We start from the raw sequence: 22438 nt of genomic DNA, 5'->3' as shown, positions 1-22438 counted from the left end.
AACCTTCTCGTTGAAAGAATTAAAAAATAAACCCAGAGAGGATGGGTAGCTTGTCCAAGGAACCTCAACAGGAACTTAAATGAGAACTCCTGTCCCTGTTGCCTGGTCTTGGGCCCAGGCCTTCTCTGTCCACCTGCTGAAGAAGCTGCCGTGGAGGAGAGGCTTAGAGACAGCTCAGCAGCTTCCTCCTCTTCTTTCCCTAAGTGAGGAGACCTGTCCTGCTCTTTCTGGCTTTGTGTCACTTGTCCTCTATAACACACAGTCCAGCAATGTCCACTTTTTTCCCCATTGCCTTTTTTTCACTGTGATTGTTAAAAAATAGATTTTTTTAAAGATTTCAAAATAGCATACAGAAAACAGTCAAGCTTCTACCCACCCTTGATCCCCCCCATTCCTTCCCCTCTGCCAAGAGGTTAAAAGCAGTTTATTCTGAGTCATTCCAGAGAGACCCTGTGCATAGACTACCACTGACATACCCTTCAGTACAATAGAATTACATTAGAAATGTAATCAAATAGAATAAATAGAAATATAAGAAGTATGCTGCTTATACTGTTCTTTACTCTTTTTTTTACTTAATTTACTTCGGTTTTATTTTTATACCAGTAGCCCTGCACACAAATCCGTGAGCAAGTAGCTCTCTGCCGCTTCCCTCAGCTGGCCACCCCGTTTTTTTTTTTTTTTTTTTTTACTTAATTTACTTCGGCTTTATTTTTATACTAGTGACCCTGCATATGAATCCGTGAGCGAGTAGCTCTCTGCCTCTTGCCTCAGCTGGCCACCCCGGCCCACCGCTGCTCATAGCTCTCCACCACACGTAGCTCGCTGCCCCACCCTCCTGCAGATCGGTTGTTACACGTCACGGCGTAATGACCATTTGCATATTACCTCTTCATTATATAGGATTAGTCCAAAAAGACCTGCCTCCTTTTTAAATTAATTAATTATACTGATTTTAGAGGGGGGCTGGAGTGAGAGGGGTGAGAGAGAGAGACGTGTTGTTCCACTTATTTATACATTCATTCATTGCTTGGTTAAATTAATTAATTATACTGATTTTAGAGGGGGGCTGAAGTGAGAGGGGAGAGAGAGAGAGAGAGAGACCTGTTGTTCCACTTATTTATACATTCATTCATTGGTTGGTTCTTGTATGTGCCCTAACCAGGGATTGAGCCCACAACCTTGGCATATTGGGACAATGCTCTAACCAACTGAGTTACCCAGCCAGGGCCCAGACTTGCCTCCTTTTTTAATGGATGTGCAGAATTCCATTGTATGGGTGGATGTACCATCACATATTTAACCAATTCCCTGCTCAGAGACAGTAATGCTCACTAGTTAGCCAAGGACCATCAAAGCCTGTAAGGCTGGCATTTCTTCTAAGTACTTCCTGTATGGAGGTGGCAGTGGGAAGGGGTTAAGGATTACAGCTGATAAAATAAACAAGACTAGACTGCCTGAATTCTTGGGGACTGATTTGGGCAAGGTAATAGGAGAGGAGTTGGTGCCTTGGCCATGGCAGCACTCTAGGTCTAGACTTGAACCTGGTGGTCCGAGATCTTTTTTTATCTTGTACTAGAGGCCAGATGCATGAAATTCATGCAAGAGTAGGCCTTCCTTCCCCCGGCTACCGGCACTAGCTCTCCCCCCTCTCCCCATCCCTGGCACCCGGGACCCGGGCTTCCCTCACAGCTCCAGCTTCATCCGGAAGGTCGTCCGGAAGGACCTCTGGTCTAATTAGCATATTACACTTTTATTATCATAGATTCTCCTGCAGGCATTCAGTAATTTGTGCTAAGCAGGTACAAATGAATGACTGCCCCTGCCCTGTCAACTAAAGTGGGAGATGTGCTCCCATTTAAAGATTTGCTGTATTATTTATACAGCCTGACAGCTGTTTCCTGCTTTAAAAATTCACAGGGAGGAGGGGAAATGTGAGTGTGCCTGATGGTGAGGAAGCAGCCACTGGAGTGACATCTGTGTATCTCTGCACATGGGGCTGGTGGGCATGGCTCACTCCTCCCACCTACCCCGCCCTTTGTAGCAGTGGGTACTTATGGCCCTGGCTCCACATAGATGAAATCCAAGGCAGAAAGCCATAAGGCCCATGAGTTTTATACCTCCATGGTAAGCATACTTAAAGGGCAAAGGTACTTAAAATTAAATTTGCAAAGCATTCTTGTGCCTCTTTTTTTTTTAAGACTAGAAACCTGCTTTGATTCATCTTTTTTATATATTAGCACAGAGGTCCTCAAACTTTTTAAACAGGGGGCCAGTTCACTGTCCCTCAGATATTCCACACATGCGCACTGCGGGCCCAGGTCGAGTCGGCTGCTAAGCAGGACAGGCAGCGGCGGCAAAAACACCCGGCGGGCTGGATAAATGTTTTCGGCGGGCCGCATGTGGCCCGCGGGCCGTAGTTTGAGGACCCCTGTATTAGCACAAGGCAAAAAAGTGGAGAGCATGTCGGCTTTTAGGTTAATGAGCAGGTGATTCAAGTATAAGGAACGCTTTTGCATACCTGCTAATGGCAGGACTCTGTGCTAATAATCATAGTCATACATCTTCACAGGTTCATCTTCAACAACCTGTGAAAAAGATACTATTATCCCCAGTTTTCAGATAGGGAAACTAAGACTGGGGATTAAGTGACTTGCTCAAGGTTAGAAGGCTTAGTAAAAGGTAGGACTAGACCAGTGATGGTGAACCTTTTGAGCTCGGCGTGTCAGCATTTTGAAAAACCCTAACTTAACTCTGGTGCTGCGTCACATATAGAAATTTTTTGATATTTGCAACCATAGTAAAACAAAGACGTATATTTTTGATATTTATTTTATATATTTAAATGCCATTTAACAAAGAAAAATCAACCAAAAAAATGCGTTCGCGTGTCACCTCTGACATGCGTGTCATAGGTTCGCCATCACTGGACTAGAATATTCCAACTCAGGCTTTTCCATTTTACTGCAACCAAAATGTTAGAGAGGGAGGGTTCAGAAAGAAAAAGTATACTAATACTTTTCAATAAATAAAACTCATTGCTGACAGTTGATAACCAATTAGAAATGTATTAAGCCTAGTCAGTGTGGCTCGGTGGTTGAGCATCCAACTATGAACCAGGAAGTCCTGTATCAATTCCTGGTCAGGACACCTGCCAGGGTTTCTGGCTTCATCCCCAGTAGGGGGCATGCAGGAGGCAGCCAATCAATGATTCTCTCTCATCATTGATGTTTCTGTCTCTTTCCCTTCCTTTCTGAAATCAATACAAATATATTTTTAAAGGAAGTTATTAAGAAATAAGTTCAGATCATAAAAACAAAATGGAAGGTTCTCAGTGGCAAAAGAAACACACAAACCAAAACCACCCAATAGACTTACTGCCTCCCTACTTTTTGAATAAATTCTCAGTTTGATCACATTGAGTGTAAACCTAGGGGGGCGGTTTGGCACTGGTTAGACTGTGTTCAGGAATTTGATTTGATTTTGGAGACTTAGAATAGAAAACTGCCCTCATGTCTCTCCTCCATTGAGGAAAACACCAGATCACCCCTTTATTGTTGATGTTTGTTGAGGGGAGCAGGGTATAGGGAGTGGCATGAAAAAAAATTAATTGGAGAGAGACCAAGATGGCGGCATAGGTAAACACCGGAGACTGCTGCCGCAAACAACCACTTCAAAAATACAGAGGAAAACACCAGATCACCCCTTTATTGTTGATGTTTGTTGAGGGGAGCAGGGTATAGGGAGTGGCATGAAAAAAAATTAATTACCTAATATTTGGAACATGCTTTAAATAAGGAAAGTGACCATATTGTCCAAGGAAGGAATTTTGAGATTCCACATAAATAGTTATTTTCCTGGCCCTGGTCTGCAGAAAGCATTGAAAAGCCACCTATTCCTCCTTTGCCTTCAGCTGTCTCAGCTCTTTTCTCACGTGTGTCTGATCAGCAGCGACTGAAGCTTTTAACTCAATTCTACCAGTAAAAGCCAGGTTATTCCTCCAGCTTCTCTCTCATACAGAGGAGTGCTGGCTATGGGCAGGACAGAGAAGTGATAGATAACATACCTATGAACTGTAGGATGCTTTTATCTTCCTATCTGGCTTACCGAAATGGAAAACGTTCAACCGTTGTTCCCAGTCTTAGGGATGCAGGTCACACCTTGACACAGTTTCAGTCCTTCAGGATTTAATGGGAACCCCTCCCCCAAAAAGGAATCCATCATACCTCTTACCAGATTTTTATTTATTGTAACGGTTTACCAAGTGACAGCCAGAGTTAACTAGTGAACTGTGAACATAAATGAAAAAGGAAAAAAAAAAAGATTTCCGGAATCACAAGTAAAAACCTGAGGGAGAGGAAGGAATTTGCATCCATCGCTTTTCAGAATTGTGGCTGAGCAGTCTGGTCTTTTTTAAGAGTTACAGTTTCCTGGTAAATTTTCCCTCATTAGGAAACCTTGCAGTCTCCTGGGATAACCTTCCAAAGAGGATGTGAGGATTCAGATGTTAGCAGAGGGTGTTTCCCTGCAGCTTTTTCACCCCTGGGCCCTGAAGTAGCTTCCAAACCTCACAATTAGGCATTGGTGGAGGGTTAGCTATCACCCGGAGAAGACTGACAGCAGGTGAGCTGGCAGCTGGAGCAGAAGGAAAGGGGAAGGTGACAAGGAAGCCTGTTTTCATGCAGATGTCTTCATGCAAAAGCACAAAGGAGCAGAGGGCGCAGGTCCCCGGTAAAACAACAGAAATGATTTGGTATAGGGTTTATTTTGTGATTGTTTTTAGACTTAATAGAGAGAGTAGGGGCACACTTGGAGGCTTCATTCATGACTGCTGTGGAAGGTTCTAGCCAGTGGACAGTGAGACTTGATTTACTTACTCACACCTCAAGCATTTATTGAGTGTCAGTCTCCTGGGCACAGTACTAAATATCAGAGATGCCAAGAATAATGAATGTCATGGTCTCTGACCATAGGGAGGAGGCAGTCTAGAGAGAAAGACACAGGAGGATCAAACCCTCCAGGACAGGGCGGTGTGAAAAGTGCAGGCTTAGAGGTTTGCAGAGGTTTGCAAAGGAGCCTCTAGCTGAGCATGGGAGGGCCAATGAGGGCCAACCATAGAGAGCAGGCTTTTTTCTTTTTCTTAAATTTAAAAATATATATATTTTTATTGATTTCTGTGAGGAAGGGAAAGGGGGAGAGAGAGAGAAACATCAATGATGAGAATCATTGATCAGCTGCCTCCTGCACGCCCTCTACTGGGGATCGAGCCCACAACCCAGGCATGTGTCCTGACCAGGAATCAAACCGTGATCTCCTGGTTCATAGGTCAACGCTCAACCACTGAGCCATACCAGCCAAGCCAAGCCCAGGCTTTTTTTTCTTTGTTTTTGCATGACAGAAAGAGAGGGAGAGAGAAAAGAAATACCCTCTTGGTTAAAAGTTCCCACTGTACAGAAACATACAGAATAAAAGTAGCTCACATTTTTTCACCTTTTCTTTCTGCCTTCATCCTATGTGGTAATAGACATAAAATCAAAGCCTTGATGTGCATTTATACTTTTTGCGTAATACATTAAAAGAAAGACAGAACTATTATAATTTAACATGTTTTATTCACTTAGCCCCCTAGATATCTCACATAGCACCAGGGAAACACTGCCATGCTGCCTCTGAGTTTAGACATGAATAAATGGCCCCAGTCTGGCAGGTGAGCTGTTGCAGCAGGAGACACCAAGGCAAAGAAGATCCTGTGAGCGGCTGTGTGGTGGAGTGGGAAAGACCCTGAGTTAAGAGGCCAAACGCCTATGATCCAGGCCTGACAGTTCCACTGACTGCCTTGCAGCGATCAGCAATTTATTTGACACACTCTTACCCAAGATCATCCTCTCATCCTATATAATAAAAGCCTAATGTGCTAAGTGTTTGGTCATCTGGTTGGCCGTTCAACCAATCAAACTGTAATATGCTAATGGTATCCTAAAGCCGCTCACCCGCTCTCTATGACATGCACTGACCACCAGGGGGCAGACACTCTGACCAGTAGGTTAGTTTGTTGCTGGGGTCTGGCCAATTGGGACTGAGTAAGACAAACTGGACATGCCCTGGAGCCCTCCCATGGCCCCTCCCTGGCTGGCCAACCTCCCTTGTCCCTCCTCAGTCCTGATTGTGCACCGGTGGGGGTCCCTCGGCCTGGCCTGCACCCTCTCTTGCAGTCCAGGACCCCTCGAGGGATGTCGGAGAGCCGGTTTCTGCCCGATCCCACAGGCAAGGCCGAGGGACCCCACTGGTGCCCAAATCGTGCACCGGGCCTCTAGTCTGTAATAAGAAAATAATGATGCCTTCCCTACCATGCTGTACAGAGTTATTGTGATAGTCGAATGAGAGATATGTGCTAAAGTGCTCTAAACACCCTTAATTTGCTGCATATATTCACATGTATACAAAGAATTGATACTGTGCCGTGTTCTCCTTTTCCTGCTTGGCAACATAATGGGAGCATGTTACCATAATGGTTAAGTGCACACACTGTATTGTCAAACTACATATGTTTGGATACTGGCTTTACCACTCACTCGCTGTTTGACCTTAAGCAATTTATTTAATCTCTCCAAATCTCAGTGCCCTCATTCATAAAATGGGGATAGTGACATTAATAGCTCATAAGGTTGTTTTGAAGATTTGATGAATTGTCCAGGGAAACCTAGTCTCTCGCTGGGCATTCAAGGGTTGAGAGAGGTCACATCAGAAAATGCAGCACAGCAATCGTATTTTAACTGTGAGAGAAGATGGCATGGCATTCCCATACCCTCGTCTTCTGTTTGGAGCTGCCGATATGTGTATGTGCAAGTGGGGAGTGGCAGCCCCTCTTGAAAGCTCAGAAATCCCAGGCTTTCCACAAAGACTCCATGCAGATGGAGGAAGAAGCTGATTAAGACAGGCTTAGACAAAGATGCTGTGCGTGCTGGGCTTGCAGCTGGGGTGGGGGCTGCGTCTTCCATTGGCATTGCTCCTGGTGTGATGGAATGCACCCTGTTGCGGGGAGGGGCAGGGCTGGATGTCAGTGAAGGTGACCAGTGGCAGATGTGTGTCCTCACACCAAGAAGACCAGGCTCAGTCAGCCCCTACACCCCCTGCTCCTTTTCAGTGGAACTGAAAGAGATGAATGAGGGGCTGTCGGAGACAGTTCTTACACTGGCCAATGCGGAACTCCCATGAAAATCAGCAGCTGTCCAGATGCTCGGGGTCATAAAGAAATAAACAATGGACCTGGTAGAAAGTGGGTCAGAAACCAAGTGCTCTCTGCGAAGGGGATTGTACAGCTGTACATCTGTGATTTTTTTCTTCTTCAGGAGTCTGATTGCTCTTTCTCCTCCTCCTCCCCTACAGAAAATGAAGGAGTACCTGGAGGGCAGGAACCTCATTACCAAGCTGCAAGCCAAGCACGACCTTCTCCAGAAAACCCTGGGAGAAAGTGAGTGTGGGGGCGCTGCTGGAGGTTTGCATTGAGGGGAAGGGCGAGCCCTGGACTGTATGCTGAGCCTCTACCCTAAGCCAGCCCTGGTCTGGTCGTGTGAATGCACTTCTTTTTCTAGCCTGTGATGTGGAAGCACACTCCCCAGATGGCTGCGTGAGTAATGGGAACAGGCCGGTGCTTAATGAAGCACTAATGTGCATCGTCTATTTGTTTAAATGGAGCGTGCCTGCTCTCTACCCGGTCCCCTTCCTGCGCCTCCTCTGCCGTGACCTGGGTAAAAGGCCGAGGCGTTACTTACTCTCCAGACACTTTGTGAAAACTCTCAGCTCCTCTGTGGCAGGACTGAGGCTGGAGCAAGAAGGGAGATGAGCTGCCCAGCTGCTCCGAGGAGAGGAGAGGGGTTTCAAAGGCACAGTGACCGACAGACTGCTGCTTTCTGTAGCATCACAGTAGAGCAGCGGTTTCCTTCTGCTTTGAGCAGCCCTGATGCTACATGGCAGCCCTCTCTCTGCCTGGGCCCTGCTGAGGCCAAGGTGCTGAAGGGACGGTCTCGTCTCAGAGTATGACTTTAACCAGACCCTGGGAAGTAGCAAGGCAGAGAACGGGACTGGCACTCTGGACTTTTTTCCCCCCAGCTGTCAAACAGAAGGCGAAGGTTGAAAGAGAAGCTTCCCTGGGGTTCTTGGCACCCTGCCCAGGTCTCTCCGCATCCTATGATTAATGGGATTCCCAGGTTGGGGATGCCTCTGAATGCGGGCCCCTCCTCCTGCCCCACTAATCTCACTTAAAGATGGGAAATGGCAGCCTACGGGGCATTTGTGGTAACACCAGGGAAGGCAAACCTGCACTGACACAAAGTCCAACCTTGTAAAGTAAAACCTGAGCGCTCCTCAGACACTGCAGAGTAGAGGAAAGTGCCCAGCATTCGTTGGCTCATTGGCCCCAGGAATCACAGCTCTGCTTTTCTTACCAGAGCCTCCTACCCACCCTTCGCGCCCTGTCCTTCTCCTGCCCTGGACACTTCCCCCAGATGATTCTTTTCTCTCTCATGTCTTTGACATTGTGATTTTTGGGGCATTTTCTTTTATGTGAAGAAAGCCTGTTAGGTAACTTCTGTTCTCCTTCCTCCCCACCACCCAAGAGACTCATGCTGAACAGATTTGGGCTTTGAGATCCAAGCTTTGCTGATAGAAAATCTTTACTCTTGGGTTATCAGATTGTTCCGTGGGGAATCAGAGGAAAGAAAGCCCAGAACTATTTGGAGCAAGTTTATAACCATGATTTCTTTTTGCCAAGATAATTGAAGCATAGCCCTTAAGTAAGATGGGGAACAGGGCCTGGTGGGGGTTGGAGGGAGCCTGCGTGTGAGAGAGAATGGGTTTGCGCATGCACCAGATGTGCTGCTATGGAGGGGCGAAGGTTGGTGACCATTCATTAGTGCTGCAAATTGCCTTCATCTGAATATGACAGGTTCTAGCAGTAAGGGAAAAAAAATAGCTATAGATCTTCCTGTGTGCACGTCGTCAATGTCCCTGCCTTCTGTATGTATTTGTCACCATAACACAAGAGCCCCTTGTTCCTGCCACAGAGAGATAATTGATGTGTATGAATATTCCAGAGTGGAAATGGGCCAGATGTTGAAAATAATGGCTCAGAATAATATTTTTGCAGATGAAAGCTGAGCCTTTGGTAATGAGAGGCTGTTAGGGGTGGGGGAGGGTGTTTCTCAAGAAGAGCTGAACTGTAATCAACAATTAGCAGCCTTTAAAGGCAAGAAAAAGCCCTGCCCTCTCTCAGCCCTTGGAGTTGCCTTTCCAGGAGCACAGATGAGGAGTGTGGGAGCTTCTCCATTCTGGGCCTGCTTGGGTTTTCCCTGGTTTATCCAATATGGGTCTAATACAGACCAAGCGTGGTTAACAGTGGACCCACGCACACATGGCCCATGCATACATGCATTGTATTTTTTAAAAAACATAGAAATACTTCTTATGAACATTGAGATTTTCAATCTCATGCTTTAAAGCTGGCTGTGACCCATTAAACTTAATATTAGGATCCACTACTGAATTGAGAAACCACAGTTTTATAACAATGTCAGTGTTGAATCTCATTTTCCTCTTGCCACCCCAGCCCAACTGAACAGGAGAATTTAGTATGAATTTAAAACTAGAACTTTCATATCTTCGCTGTCCCTTCCTCCTCACTCCTCACCACACACACACACACACACACACACACACAGTGTACACAGAAGAGAAGCTAAATTTCATCTACAGAAAGGTTCTCTAACGTGTGGTCTGCCTTGCTATTGTTCCCCTAAATCCACCTCATTGGGAAGCAGAGTAGGCAAACCTAAGATTTAGGGACACCTGCAGCCCTGGAGTGGGAACAAGTATCAAAAACAACCCTTTCCCAGAAAGGGGCTCTGGAAGCTTCTCTTTTCTTTTGCATTGAAGGCTGGTCACGCTCTGATACTAATGGAGGTTCTCTGGGGAGCCAGGCAGACATGTTGATTCCCAGAAGCAAGTCTCACTCTTTCATCCTCTGCTTCAACATGTGCTTTTTGCTTTTGTCTTTCCAACAGGTCAGAGGACAGACTGCAGTCTGGCCAGGTAGGTGTGACTTGGGATGACCTGGGAACGGGTGTGGGGGTAGAGAGATCCCAGCCTGATAAAGAGCCAAAGAGTTGATTTGCAAAGGCATCAGATGGCTTTGCAAAGGAGTGGCCTGGGGCAGAGGTTGCTTTTTCCCTTTGCCTTGCTGACACCACCTGGCCCCAAATGGAAGTGGGGTCTGCTGGGACTTAGGAAAAGACCTGAGCCGAACTGAGGGAGGGGAGTTATCATTTGCTGAAATAATCCCAGAAACTCCCAGAAGCCACTACATTGCAAGGAAAAGAAATGTTCAACTCTGGAGGAAGGATCCTGGTAACCCAACCTTCGCTGCCAGACTTAAACATGTGGGTTTTGGAAAGTCTCTGACCCTGAGAAGGAAGATCAGGAGATAGCATTTGAGAATTTTTTTGATGCACAGAAAAGATGACAGCCTCTATTAGTGGCTGTTGTTGGATATTGAAATATTACATTGCATTGTCTTGCCAAACAGCATTGGTAGAAATCCTGGCCCGGTGTACAAGTATGCAACCCGCCCAATCTTTCTCCACCTTCCCCTTCCTTCCCCACCCCAGCCAAATATTTTCCCTCCCAGTGACGGAGCTGCTATGAGAAAACTCGTGAGCTGGCAGAGAGCAAGGCATTCATTCAGCCAACAGTTCTCAGATGCCTAAACATGTGCTGATTTAACTGGAGAAAGAGCTTTAATGGCCGGACTCCTTGGAGACCCTGGGTTAGCCCATTATATCAACCACTTATATCTGCCAACACACACAATAATCATGAGGCCATTTACAATCATAGGCTCGTTATTTAGAAATAGCTTCATTTGGCTTTCATCGTTTTGTCATTGTGGATTACAATAAAGGTTCCATTAATCTTGATGACTGGAGGGAACCAGGATAATAGAATTCTGTGGAGTGTATCTTCATGGTGATACAGTCTTAGTATAAGTTGAATTCCCTTATGCTCTGTTCTTTCACTGTGTGACGTTGGGCCGCTCTTTGGCTTCTCTGAACTCCAGTTTTCTCATCTATGAGACAAAAAGCATTCCAGTAGACCTGAGGAGCTCTAGGGTTCCAGAGAGGTTCATTAGGGGCCGCCTGATGGAAGGGGCAGAGGGAGCCCAGGAGCCAGGCTCTGGCCCCTACCTTCAGTCAGACAAGGCAACGCTGCTCCTGTTTCTTGGAGCACTGTGCCTCTGAGTCAGATTCCTTTGGGGAAAGCCTTCTGAGGCTAAACACAGCGAGGGGATCCCCAAGGTTCCTTTGAATCTGGACACTCTACCCTCTAAATTTTTTAAGAAAAGTTGCTCTCTCTCTTTTGCCGAAGTATTTCCAAGAGAGAAATCTGTAGCTTCCTTTGGTATTTACTAATGTTTCCTTGCAGGGAGATCTTATTGTCAGCCCAAATATTTTTTTTTTTTTACTGCAAATTGAATCAATTCCCTTCTATTCTGATTTTGAATGGTGACAGACATTAAAAGCAGAAACTCTGTACATTTGTGAAAAGAGCTTTAATGGGTTTTATTTGGAAAGTAATTTATCGAGTCTCTTAGCCATTTCTGGGTCTTAGCAGAATAATGTGACTTGTTTCATTAACCACCGAACAGACTGTTTTTAACCCCATTTTCTTTTTCCTCCCTTTTGCTGGATTGGTCCTCTCTGATCCTATGGGGTCAACCACAGGCGTAGCTCAACCGTGAGGAAGCAGGTAAGAGCCCAGAAAAAGCCAGGCTGGTCTGGTGTGAAAATGATAATCTCCCATTGACATCTATGGAATTCCACCGTAGGCAAGACAGACACTTATCTGACTTCATGCCTGTGTTTGGAATGTACCATGTAGTCATAGCATCTATATATATAAAAGCCAAGCGACCGGAATGACCAGTCGCTATGACGCGCACTGCGGCGGCCAACCAGGGAGCCCCGGTCTGCACCCCCCACAACCTCCCATGGCCCCTTTTCCAAGCCGACCCCACCCCGATGGCCCTGATCAGGGCGGGCAGGCCGGACCCCACCCGTGCATGAATTCATGCACCGGGCCTCTAGTGTTTAATATTTTGGCAACTTCATTGATTTAGTTTGTTTAGCTAGAGTGACCATGATCTTTCTGATCTTTCTGATTTGTTCATCTTACGTAGTGACATTTGACTTGACTGTAGCAGATTTTTCCAGAACTGCCCTTGGCGTCAGTCCTTCAGAAGGCCAGGAGAAAGGCCTCACACTTCATACATCTGTACCAATAGGGCAGAAGCTCCCAGCAGCCAATGATCCACGCCAGGCACTCTTGCTTTATGTTTGCAGATACTTGTTTCTAGTGGTATGGTCATCCTAGGTGTATTTCTAAGACATCCTAAAAATGCAAACATAAGTCTGATCTAGGATTGATAGGCAGGCAATTTTGTGCATAATCTTCAGTGTTGGATTAAAATCGGACACGGGGCAGCTAGCTCTCATTACCCATATTTAAGGGATATCTTAGAAAGCAGTGGGTGGATAATCCACATCAAGGGATGATATAATCTAAACAGCATTTGGGCTTGTTTAAAAAATTAATTGAATTGTGTTTTGCAATAGCAAATTTGACTTCCTAATTTATTCTTCATGGCAAATACTGAAATGATTTTGTATCTCCTAAGCTCATACCAGCTATGCAGTAGGCAGTTAGCAGGGAGGAGGTGAGAAGAGCTCAGAAATGTCTTTGTGTCTACTCAGGGGAAAGCTGATCCAGGCTTTAAAAAGTCATTTTAGGTAAATCACAGTGACTGTTGCCACGGGGAGATAATCGAATATAGAGGCCACCTCGTGTCTGTGGTGTCGGCAGCCCAGCAGGGTCTTTAGCCGATCTGACGGCTCTGGCTGGCTGGGCCGTCCAGCTGGGGGACCCGGATGACATAGCCCTCACTTGTCTTAGCTCTGCTGTCACTGTTGGTTTCTGTTTTGTTTTGTTTTGTTTTGTTTTGCCTTCTCTGCTTTGGATCTCATTTTAATGAGACCACCATTGGATACAATTACATATTTTTAAAATTATAGAAAGTTCATTGCAATTCTCTTTCCTCTTGTTCCTTTAATTTTTTTCTTCTTCCCTTTTTCTGCCGTAATTTCATTTAAAACGAGAAGAATGGAGTGACTCCCAGGGATAACTTAATGCATTTAAAATTAATAGGTGGATCTCTTAAAGAGAAAGCAAGCCCTTTTTTCCCTTTAAACACTTAAGAATAGGATTGGACTCGAAGCTTCTTCCTTTCAGTTCCTGGACTAAAACTGGGCCTCCTACTCATGGATAGAGAGTATGCCTAAGGGCTTCATACCTCCACTCTGGCTGCAGGAGTGCTGTAGACCACAGTGGTTTGCACACCTGGTTGGATGCCGTGGAGATGAATGGCACCCCTCTGGCTTGCATTCTGTTGCGCCTAAGCATATTTGCCTGTTGCTAGATTTGCATAAAAGTTCCAGGATACACCAAAAGCCCCAATCAAATAAAGACCTTATTTTCATTCTGCTGCCCTAGTTTTTGTCCAACAGCTCAAATCTAATGGTGGATTAGTAAAGCGTTTTTCTGACAGTCATGAGGGTAAATAGTGAGTAATTTGGATGATAAGCATTCTTGTAAAAGTAACTAACCAGGGAATAAATAATTATTTGCTTATTGCAAATCAGCCAAACAAGAGGATGAATCTAGTAGCTTTTGTTTTAGAGAGACCCTAATAGGTTCCAGTCATTTTTGACCCTAGGTTCAAACCAGCTCAGACTTTTCTTCATAAAGAGATACCGCAACTGCTGCTTCCAAACTCTCCCTGCTCCCCTCAGCCCAGCATTTCCTTTCCTGTGGCTTCCATATCTTCCTTGGTGGCCCTTCTTTCTCCAGTCCTCTAAATTCAGGCATTTCCGAGGCTTGGCCCTCTTATTTCTCTCCATAGCCTTTCCTTTGTAGACAGGGCCCTGAGCTCATCTGGGAGTCTGGAAAAGCATCCTTGAGGAAGTGTGGTTCTTACATTGAGACTATGGGGCAGGATCCTGGTATGAGGAGAACATTCCAGATGCAGAGCAGCTCATGCAAAGCCATTGACAAGGAGGACTTATCTGAGGAACAGAAAGAAGGCCAGTGTGGCTGAAATAGAGACTGGGGAAGAGCAGAAGGAGATGAAACTGGAGGCCAAGGCAGGACCCTGGCCATGCAAGGCTGTAAATAAAGCAGGAGGAGTCTTAAAGAGTTTAGCCTAGAGAGTAAACAGTCAGATGCACACTTTTAAAGGTCACCTAACCACTATATAAAGGAAGAAGAGCTTGGTTTGGAGGACAACAAGGGTGGGGATTGAAAAATGATGGATTGGATTGGGTTGGTGGCAGTAGAGAGGGAGAAAGGGAATGGATTTGAGAGATATTTAGGAGGCATACTTGACAAAAATGTATTGATTGGATGGCTGAGGGTAAGGATCTGATTTGGGATAAAAGATGATCAGTTTCATGTAGGACATGCTGGACTTAAGGCATCTGTGTGGCATTCCAAGCAGATTGTTGTGTATGAGCTCTGGAGCCTACAGGGCAGAGAAGCTGGATACTTTTCTGTGGACCAGCCACTGACCAGCTGAGACAAGTTCCTCACACTTCGTCCCGTTTTCTCTGACCCTGGGCCATCCCTGTTTAGAGATCCTAACGTGTTTCTCTTTGGCTTTTCAGGATTCCAGCCAGGCAATTCCTCTGGTGGTGGAAAGCTGTATCCGGTTTATCAGCAGACACGGTAAGCAGGGTGCTAGCCTTGCTCATATTTGCAAAGTCGGGAAGAACTTCCAGGAATTCTTTCAGCAGCAAGCGGTAGAGACTGACTTCCCATCCTGACATTCTCAGAAAAGGAATAAAATGGTATTTGTTCATGTAATATTTTCTACTTCCGAATGGCCACACATAGACCTTGAAGAAAGACATCACATGTTTTGACCCAGAAGGCTTCAGCCTTTTACCACACTTCCTTTTCTAGCTTGAGAGTGAGTTTTAGATTACAGCTGTTAAGTGAATTAGTACAGCTGGCATGATGTGTGCCGGTAGTTTCACCATTACTCACCATCTTTGCACGTATCTCCCACTGCACAGCCTTCACCGTTATGTCACATTGGCATTTTGCGTCAGACTGCTTTGCAAACAACTCCTTTTGTAATGTTGCATTGATTCCTAAAAACATTCAGGTTTTGTTCTGTTTGGTCTCACTGTATACAGCATCGTCAAGAGCGCAGTTAGAAGCTGGTCTTAAAGTTGTAGCCCACATTTGAGAGTCGGTCGGGACTGGCTCCTTCTCACCCCGAGTCAAATCACGCTCTCTTCTGCTTAGATAAAGCTCAGTCTCAGAAACCCCATTCCTTCTTCACCAGCTCCTTGGTTGCTTGGGCAGAATTTAGGGCCAGATCCTGCATATCAGATATTTATATTATGATTCATAACAGTAGCAACATTACAGTTATGAAGTAGCAACGAAAATAATTTTATGGTTGGGTCACCACATGAGGAACTGTATTTAAAGAGCCAGAAGGTTGAGAACCACTGGCTTAGATAAAGCTCAGTCTCAGAAACTCCATTCCTTCTTCACCAGCTCCTTGGTTGCTTAGACAGAATTTAGGGTCAGAGGTGAACTGCCAGAGAATTGACCTTCCAAGTGTACGAGTGTTTAGAGAGCACAGATAGCTGAGCTAGCGCCATGAAGATTTCTAGGAACTAGGCATCAGAAACTGTTTTTAGGTGCTTTCCTGTCTAATTATAGGGGAAAAGGACAGAATGACCCTCGAGGAGCCAAGGAGATGTGTAGATAATTGCTGGTCTCCTTCCTCTCTCCTGATAAACTGAGACATTGCTTGGGTTCATTTTTGAAATAGTAATTATTTTAGCATGCCTACAACTTAACCCCATTCTAATCGGCTACAATTTTTCATCTTATCTCTATTCACTTGAAGTAACAGCATTTTACATCATTCCTGAACAGTCAACAAATATTTATCAAGCCCCTGATCCATGCTGGGCGCCGTGCATTGCCAAACAGGAAAACAGAAACAGGGACAGTACGCTGTTGCTGTCTTTCCCTGGTTTTATGATACAGTCGGGAGAAAATAAATGAGCAAGTGAAAACTTAAAAAGAGATAAGCTTTAGTAATTCAGAGCGGCCGCATAAGAAATTTCACAAGATAGTAATGATTAATGGTCAAGCAGTTGGCAAAGATAAGTCCAAACTAAGTTCATGGGAGGAAGAATTATTTGTGCCTAAAGGACAAGAAGAAGAAGAGCGTCTGCACTCCTATTTGTTCATCCATGCATTCTATTCATTCATTCATTCAACAGACATATACATTGGTTGCTCATTGTGTGCCAAGAAAAAGTTCCTTTCTTCATGAGCCCTATATTCTACTAAAGGGCAAATAAATAAATGATCACTTGTATAGTCCATAAATAAGTTAATATATAATATGCCAGGGATTGGTGAGTGTCATGAAGAAAAGTAAAGCGAGGTGAGGAGATGGAGAATGGAGAGGGGACACTGTTCTAGGCAGGGTCAGGAAAAGCCTAGGGTCACCTAAGGTGACATTTGAGCAGAGTCCTGAAGGATGTAAGGGAGTGAGCCATGAGGGTATCTGGGGAAGAGTATTTGGGGGAGAAGGAACATCAAATGCAGATATCCTTGGCATACGCAAGGGCCAGCACACAGGAGGCCAGTGTGGCTGGAACAGAGAGAGTGGAGAGGAGAGTGGTCATACTTCAGGCTTCGTTGGCTAGGGTGGGTGTTTGGGTTTTGTTCTGAGTGAGTGGGAAGCTATTGGAGAATTCTGAACAGGGAGTCGTTTTTTATAGGAGGCTACTGCAGTAGCCCAGGGTAGACAGGACAGTGGCCTGGGCCAGGGTGTTAGCTGTGGAAGAGCTGAGAAAATGGATGGGTTTTGGATATTGTGTCTTAGCATGTTTCTGTGGTGTGCTTACATATTGCTGACGGCAATGCAAATCGCTACAACCCTTTTGGAGGGGAATTTGGCAAAACTGCATATGCGCTTGTCTTCTGATCAGCAATCCTTATAGGATTCACCCTAAAGATACACAACAGCATAAAACTACATATGCACAAGTTTATTTATTGCAGCATCATTTGTAATTACAAAATATTAGAAACAACCTAAATGCCTTTATATAGAAGAGTGGTTGAATAAACTGTGGTTCCACCATACAGTGGGATACTGTACAGCTACCAAAAAAGAATGAGGAGGAACTCCAGGAAATGACATGGAGAGACTTCCGGGATTTGTCAAATGATGAAAAAGAAAAGTGCAAAAGAGTGTCTAAAGCAATGGTTCTCAACCTTCTGGCCCTTTAAATACAGTTCCTCATGTTGTGACCCCCTTTAATACAGTTCCTCATGTTGTGGTGACCCCCAACCATAAAATTATTTTCGTTGCTACTTCATAACTGTAATGTTGCTACTGTTATGAATCTTAATGTAAATATCTGATATGCAGGATGGTCTTAGGCGACCCCTGTGAAAGGGTTGTTCGACCGCCAAAGGGGTAGCGACCCACAGGTTGAGAACCGCTGATCTAAAGCATGCTGCCTTTAGCCCTGGTTGTGGTGTTTAGTTGGTTAGAGTTGTCCCCATACACCAAGGTTGTGGTTTTGATCCCTGATCAGGGCACATACAAGAAGCAACCAATGAATGCATAAATAACTGGAACAATAAATCAATCTCTCTCTTTCTTTCTCTCTCTCTCTCATTCTCAAACCAATAAAATGAAAGTTAAAAAGTAAAAGTAAAAAAGCATGTTACCTTTCATGCGAGAAAGAAGAGGGTGTAAGAATATATATGTGTCTTCTATATTGTTGATTTAAAGAAAGAAAGAAAAGTACATTGTAGCTATTTAAAAAAAATTTTTTTGTTCAGTTAAATTGAACTTTTCCCCCAAATGGGGACTCAAGGTATCCCTAAACTCCCTAGAAACTGTGATTACATTTTTTGTTTATGTGCACTTAATGGGGATAGAGTCCATAACATGTGTCAGTTCTGAAGTGTTTGTGGCCACCCGTTTGCACATTCATACTATTTTCATGTCCCCTGGGAGGCAGATATTTAGTCCCCATTATAGAGATGAGAAATCTGAGGCTCATCTGTAAATGGTGGGTAAGGGTGATCCAGGAAGATGTGAAGGAGAAGGGATGTAAGGAACAACCAAGACTGAGTCAGGATGGGAGAACTCCATCGTTTTCAGGGTGAAGGGATAAAGTAGGTGAGCAGGAGGTGGTGCTGTAGCAATCCTTTCAAGAATTCTCTAGGAGGACAATGCTTGGTGACAGCTGGATCCAAAATGGAAGGTTTTGTGCCATTTCCAAATAACTTGCCCAAGTCTGATTGGTTTTATACTAAGAAAAAATGAAAAAGATCATGGATATGATGAAGCAAGTTGTTGGCTTTACCAAGTAGAACACACCGTGTAGCCTGGCCCCTGAGATGACATCCCTATTCTGCTGTGGTTTTGACACCTCACTGGGTCTATGACTGTTTCTGATTAAACAGCATGTGGCTGTTCCACCCTATTGGTAACTAATATGGTAATAGGACATTGGTACTAAAGGGCTTTTAACATGCTTCATGTTAAAGGAACAGAGAACTCAAGTCCTGTTACAAGCCCTGTAATTGAATTTCCCGTACTTGCTTCTTAATATTGCTTTACTTGGATTCAGGAGTTCAGTCCTGGCCTGTATGGTTTGCCTTCCAAGGTCCAGCTCAGCGGTCACCAACCTTTCAGACCTCACGGACCACCAGTGGTCCGCTGACCACCGGTTGGTGGCCGCTGGTCTAGCTGATAGAATTCAGCCACCCCTCACCAGGTATCCCTAACACAATGGGCAAAATGTAGCAGTATTCTCTTTTGTTTTCCTAAAGAGAAATTTGTTTGAGATTTCTCTGACATCAACATTTTCAAGGGATCATGCCATAACAGAGAGACTTTGGCAGAATAAAGACTGAGACACAGGGCTCCCGAGAAAGGTGGGGCAGGCCTGAGTGCCGCTAGTTCAGTCCAACCCTGGGCCCAGCTCTAATGTCGTGCTTCCTGGATCCCTTACCAGGTCTGCAGTGGCCTGTGTATCCATGTTCAGACTAACAGATGGCTTCTGGTCCTCCACACCTTCACTCTAGTAGGCCCCACAAGCTGGGCCTTCAGGAGTGAGTACACATTTGTAGCCAGCAGGCCTGGGTTTGTGTCCTGGCTCTGGTGGTTCTTACTGCCTAGGCAACCTGAGGCAGGTTATAACTTATCAGTCCCCTCATCTAGAAAATGGGATTGCTGGTCCCCCCTACCTTACTTACATGGCTATTGTGAGAACCAGTTGATTTATTTATATGAAGCATGTCTTAGCAATCACCACGCATGCATTATTTTACTATGATTATGTCTACTTTAACCCAAGATGACAAAGTTCTCACGTACATTATCACAGTGTAACATTCCTGCGTGAAGCCGCAGTCAAGGACCAGTGGCTAGCACAGTGTCTGGCAATTTTGTCTGTTGACTGACCACTTGTCATGTCCTCTCTTTCCCATAACTATTCAAAGCATTGTGCCCTAGAGCCGCCGAACGGTGTTAGGACAGCTAAAGCATAATTGTCATCTCAGACCTTCTGACACTCCTCTGATGGTATCTGAAAGCTTGTCTGCCATGCTCGAGGTCCCTATTCCTGATCCTGGGTGATGAGAAGATGCCAGAAGGTCACTTCTCCACTTTGCAGATGGGAACAGAGACAAAGGTTGAGGAAGGAACCCATCTCATAATCTCCCTATGGAGCCAGGTGTAGATTTCTTCCCTTAAGTCTCTGACTCGGTGCTTTTTCCCCGTTAATGCCTTGTATCCATTCCAGTGACTTTTTCAGCATCCTTGCACATGTTTTCTACATTGGCCTGAAGAAGGGAGAAAGGGTACTTAAATACGCATTGGCTGGCAGAGATGGACATGCAGCTAAGCTTGGAGCTGTGTGAATTTGCTTGTTCTGGACCACTTTTCCCTGACTTTTCAGGTCTGCAGCATGAAGGAATTTTCCGGGTGTCGGGATCCCAGGTGGAAGTGAATGACATCAAAAACGCCTTTGAGAGAGGTGAGAAAACAGCCTGGAAGATAAGACCAAATGTCTGCCAGCCCCCCGGACTGTTGGCTCCACTCCTTCTCCCTGAGAGGTACCCAGAGGTTGGAAAGCCAGCTCGCCTCCCTCTTCAGCCCGGCACCTGCTCTGTTAGAGACATTTCTCCCTAGATACGCAGAGAGATGGCAACGTCCATCTCAGCTGCCTCTTTCTCAGCCCCATTCATCCTGCTTCCTGGGGATGATCTGCTGAAACCCAAGAAGTTAACTGTGGTGTCTGGGCAGTTTATGGCTTCACCCGGAACCCTTGGTGGTAGTTAATATCAAGGCTAATGCGCCTGTTCATCGTAGCCCATCTATTATTCTGTGGGCTATTAAGGTAATGGGCAAGCTTTGGCAATTTCCGTCACTGTAATGGATATATATAGTTTCAATTTGAGGTTGGTCCAATCATTAAATCTAATCACATCTGATAGGAAATTTCCATAGGGAGCTCTGGCATGATTGTTCTCTCGTAAGTAGGTGTCCTCTGTTGCAGGCCGGGAGTGCGAGCAGCGCAGAGGGGCTGGCCTCCGTGGCCTCGCTTTCCTCCCCCAGGAGCTCAGGCCCAGCCTGGTTTCGTGATTCTCCAAGAGCCAGTTGCTGTGCCCCATCCCCAGCCCATAGGGACTGTCCCTGAGCTAGTCTGGCACAAGCGTATTGAACTCCTGTGCCCCTCCTCTGGCCCGGGGACCCTGAGCCTAAGCAGTCTTTGCTTTATCCAGTTCCTGGGTCACCCTTGTCATGGCCGCCATGCTGGACAGAGAGCTGATGGACTAGGATGAGGAACTTGACTAGATCACCCCTCCCCCACCACCTCTGCTTCATCCTACGCGTTTTACCTCTCTCACCCTCTTTGATTTTTGGGGGGGTTGCTTATCAGGAGAGGACCCGCTGGCTGGGGACCAGAATGACCATGACATGGACTCCATAGCTGGCGTCCTGAAGCTTTACTTCCGGGGGCTGGAACACCCTCTCTTCCCCAAGGACATCTTCCATGACCTGATGGCCTGCGTGAGTAAGTACCGTCCTGGCCTCAGACTGGCCTCTGGGCCAGAGAACCTTGTAGCAACAGAGAAGAAATTTCCACAGGGTCTTTTTTTCTCATAAGCTTTGCAGTAATATTTTCTTTTTTCAGTGAAGTTTTTCCTCCTCATCAACACTCCTCTATCCCTTGGTGGAGGGGAGGTGGCGGGGAGAATGACATTTCAGTTAGCATGCCTGGATTTTTTGTCTTCCTGATTCACCTTAAATTCCTTTGCTTCTCTGGGCTTTGTCTTCAGTAAAATACATTTATATTCATATATAAGACATAGTCTGTGCTTATGCTTTTCATGATACACAGGGAGAAAGCATCGGTGTTGCAACTGTTTCCTGTGTGTTGTTCTGCACATGGCATGGCTTACCTGCTGGATATTTTAATACATGTTCTTCTAGGAATAAAAACCCTCTGGGCATAAAAGCAGCAATATATTTTCACAGAGAGATAGTCTATTTTATCCCCCTGCAAGGTTCTCTGCCTCTTGCTCTAAAGTGATCCATGGGAAGTTGGATTAATATTGGGTCACCCTGGACTCACATCCCATTGGCTCCAGAGGCTGGAGGAGGCAGTGCCTTTGAAATGGAGAAACCAGCCTTTTCCCCAAGATCTCCTTCCCCCAGCCCCCACCCCGAGTTTCCAGTTTGACTCGTATATGCCCTGAGCACTGTCCTCTGTTATTCTGAGAGGAAAGGGCCTGAGCATTCAGGAGCCTCTTATTTTACTTGTTGACCCACTATTTGTGGGAGTCTGGTGGGAATGAATTCTGTGGGTGAGCAAATACACGCATCCCTCCTGTTTTCATGTCTTTTTCTAAGACTGGGCCTAGGTCAACTATCTTAAGTAGACCAGGACGAATAAGACAGTACGAGATACCTTGGCTGCCCAACTCTCCCCTTGAGAATGCTCCTCATCCACTGCTTCTCATTTGTTTTTTACAAAAAGATACTCATTATATCCACACAACACACAGGAAGTGGGAAGCTGGCCATCATGGAGGCCACTCGCCTGGGGCCACACCTGTAATTAATCTGTTCATGGTGAGAGTCAGGAAACTTCCTAGATGTCACTGTTAACAGGGGCAGCCATTGCTTGTCTCTGGACACATTTTTCTCGTCTGCACTGCAGATAGCGAGGGGAAGATAAGCCAGACTTGTGCAGAGGATGAGGCGATG

General features: G+C 45.5%; 1 protein-coding gene across 9 annotated transcripts in view; it reads left to right on the top strand.

Annotated features, from left to right (window-relative positions):
- SRGAP2 (SLIT-ROBO Rho GTPase activating protein 2) overlaps positions 1-22438 on the top strand; it is a 246341-nt gene that overhangs the window by 200664 nt on the left and 23239 nt on the right. For all 9 annotated transcript variants that reach the window (XM_005885244.2, XM_005885240.2, XM_005885243.2 and 6 more), the window contains exons 10-15: positions 7387-7471; positions 10059-10086; positions 11775-11799; positions 14769-14829; positions 20124-20201; positions 21108-21242. In XM_005885244.2, coding sequence (XP_005885306.1) covers positions 7387-7471; positions 10059-10086; positions 11775-11799; positions 14769-14829; positions 20124-20201; positions 21108-21242 — 412 coding nt within the window. The remainder of the gene's footprint in view (positions 1-7386; positions 7472-10058; positions 10087-11774; positions 11800-14768; positions 14830-20123; positions 20202-21107; positions 21243-22438) is intronic.

This window comes from Myotis brandtii, unplaced genomic scaffold (assembly GCF_000412655.1).
Source record: "Myotis brandtii unplaced genomic scaffold, ASM41265v1 scaffold898, whole genome shotgun sequence".
NCBI lineage: Eukaryota > Metazoa > Chordata > Mammalia > Chiroptera > Vespertilionidae > Myotis > Myotis brandtii.
This window is presented reverse-complemented; position numbering and strand designations above follow the sequence as displayed.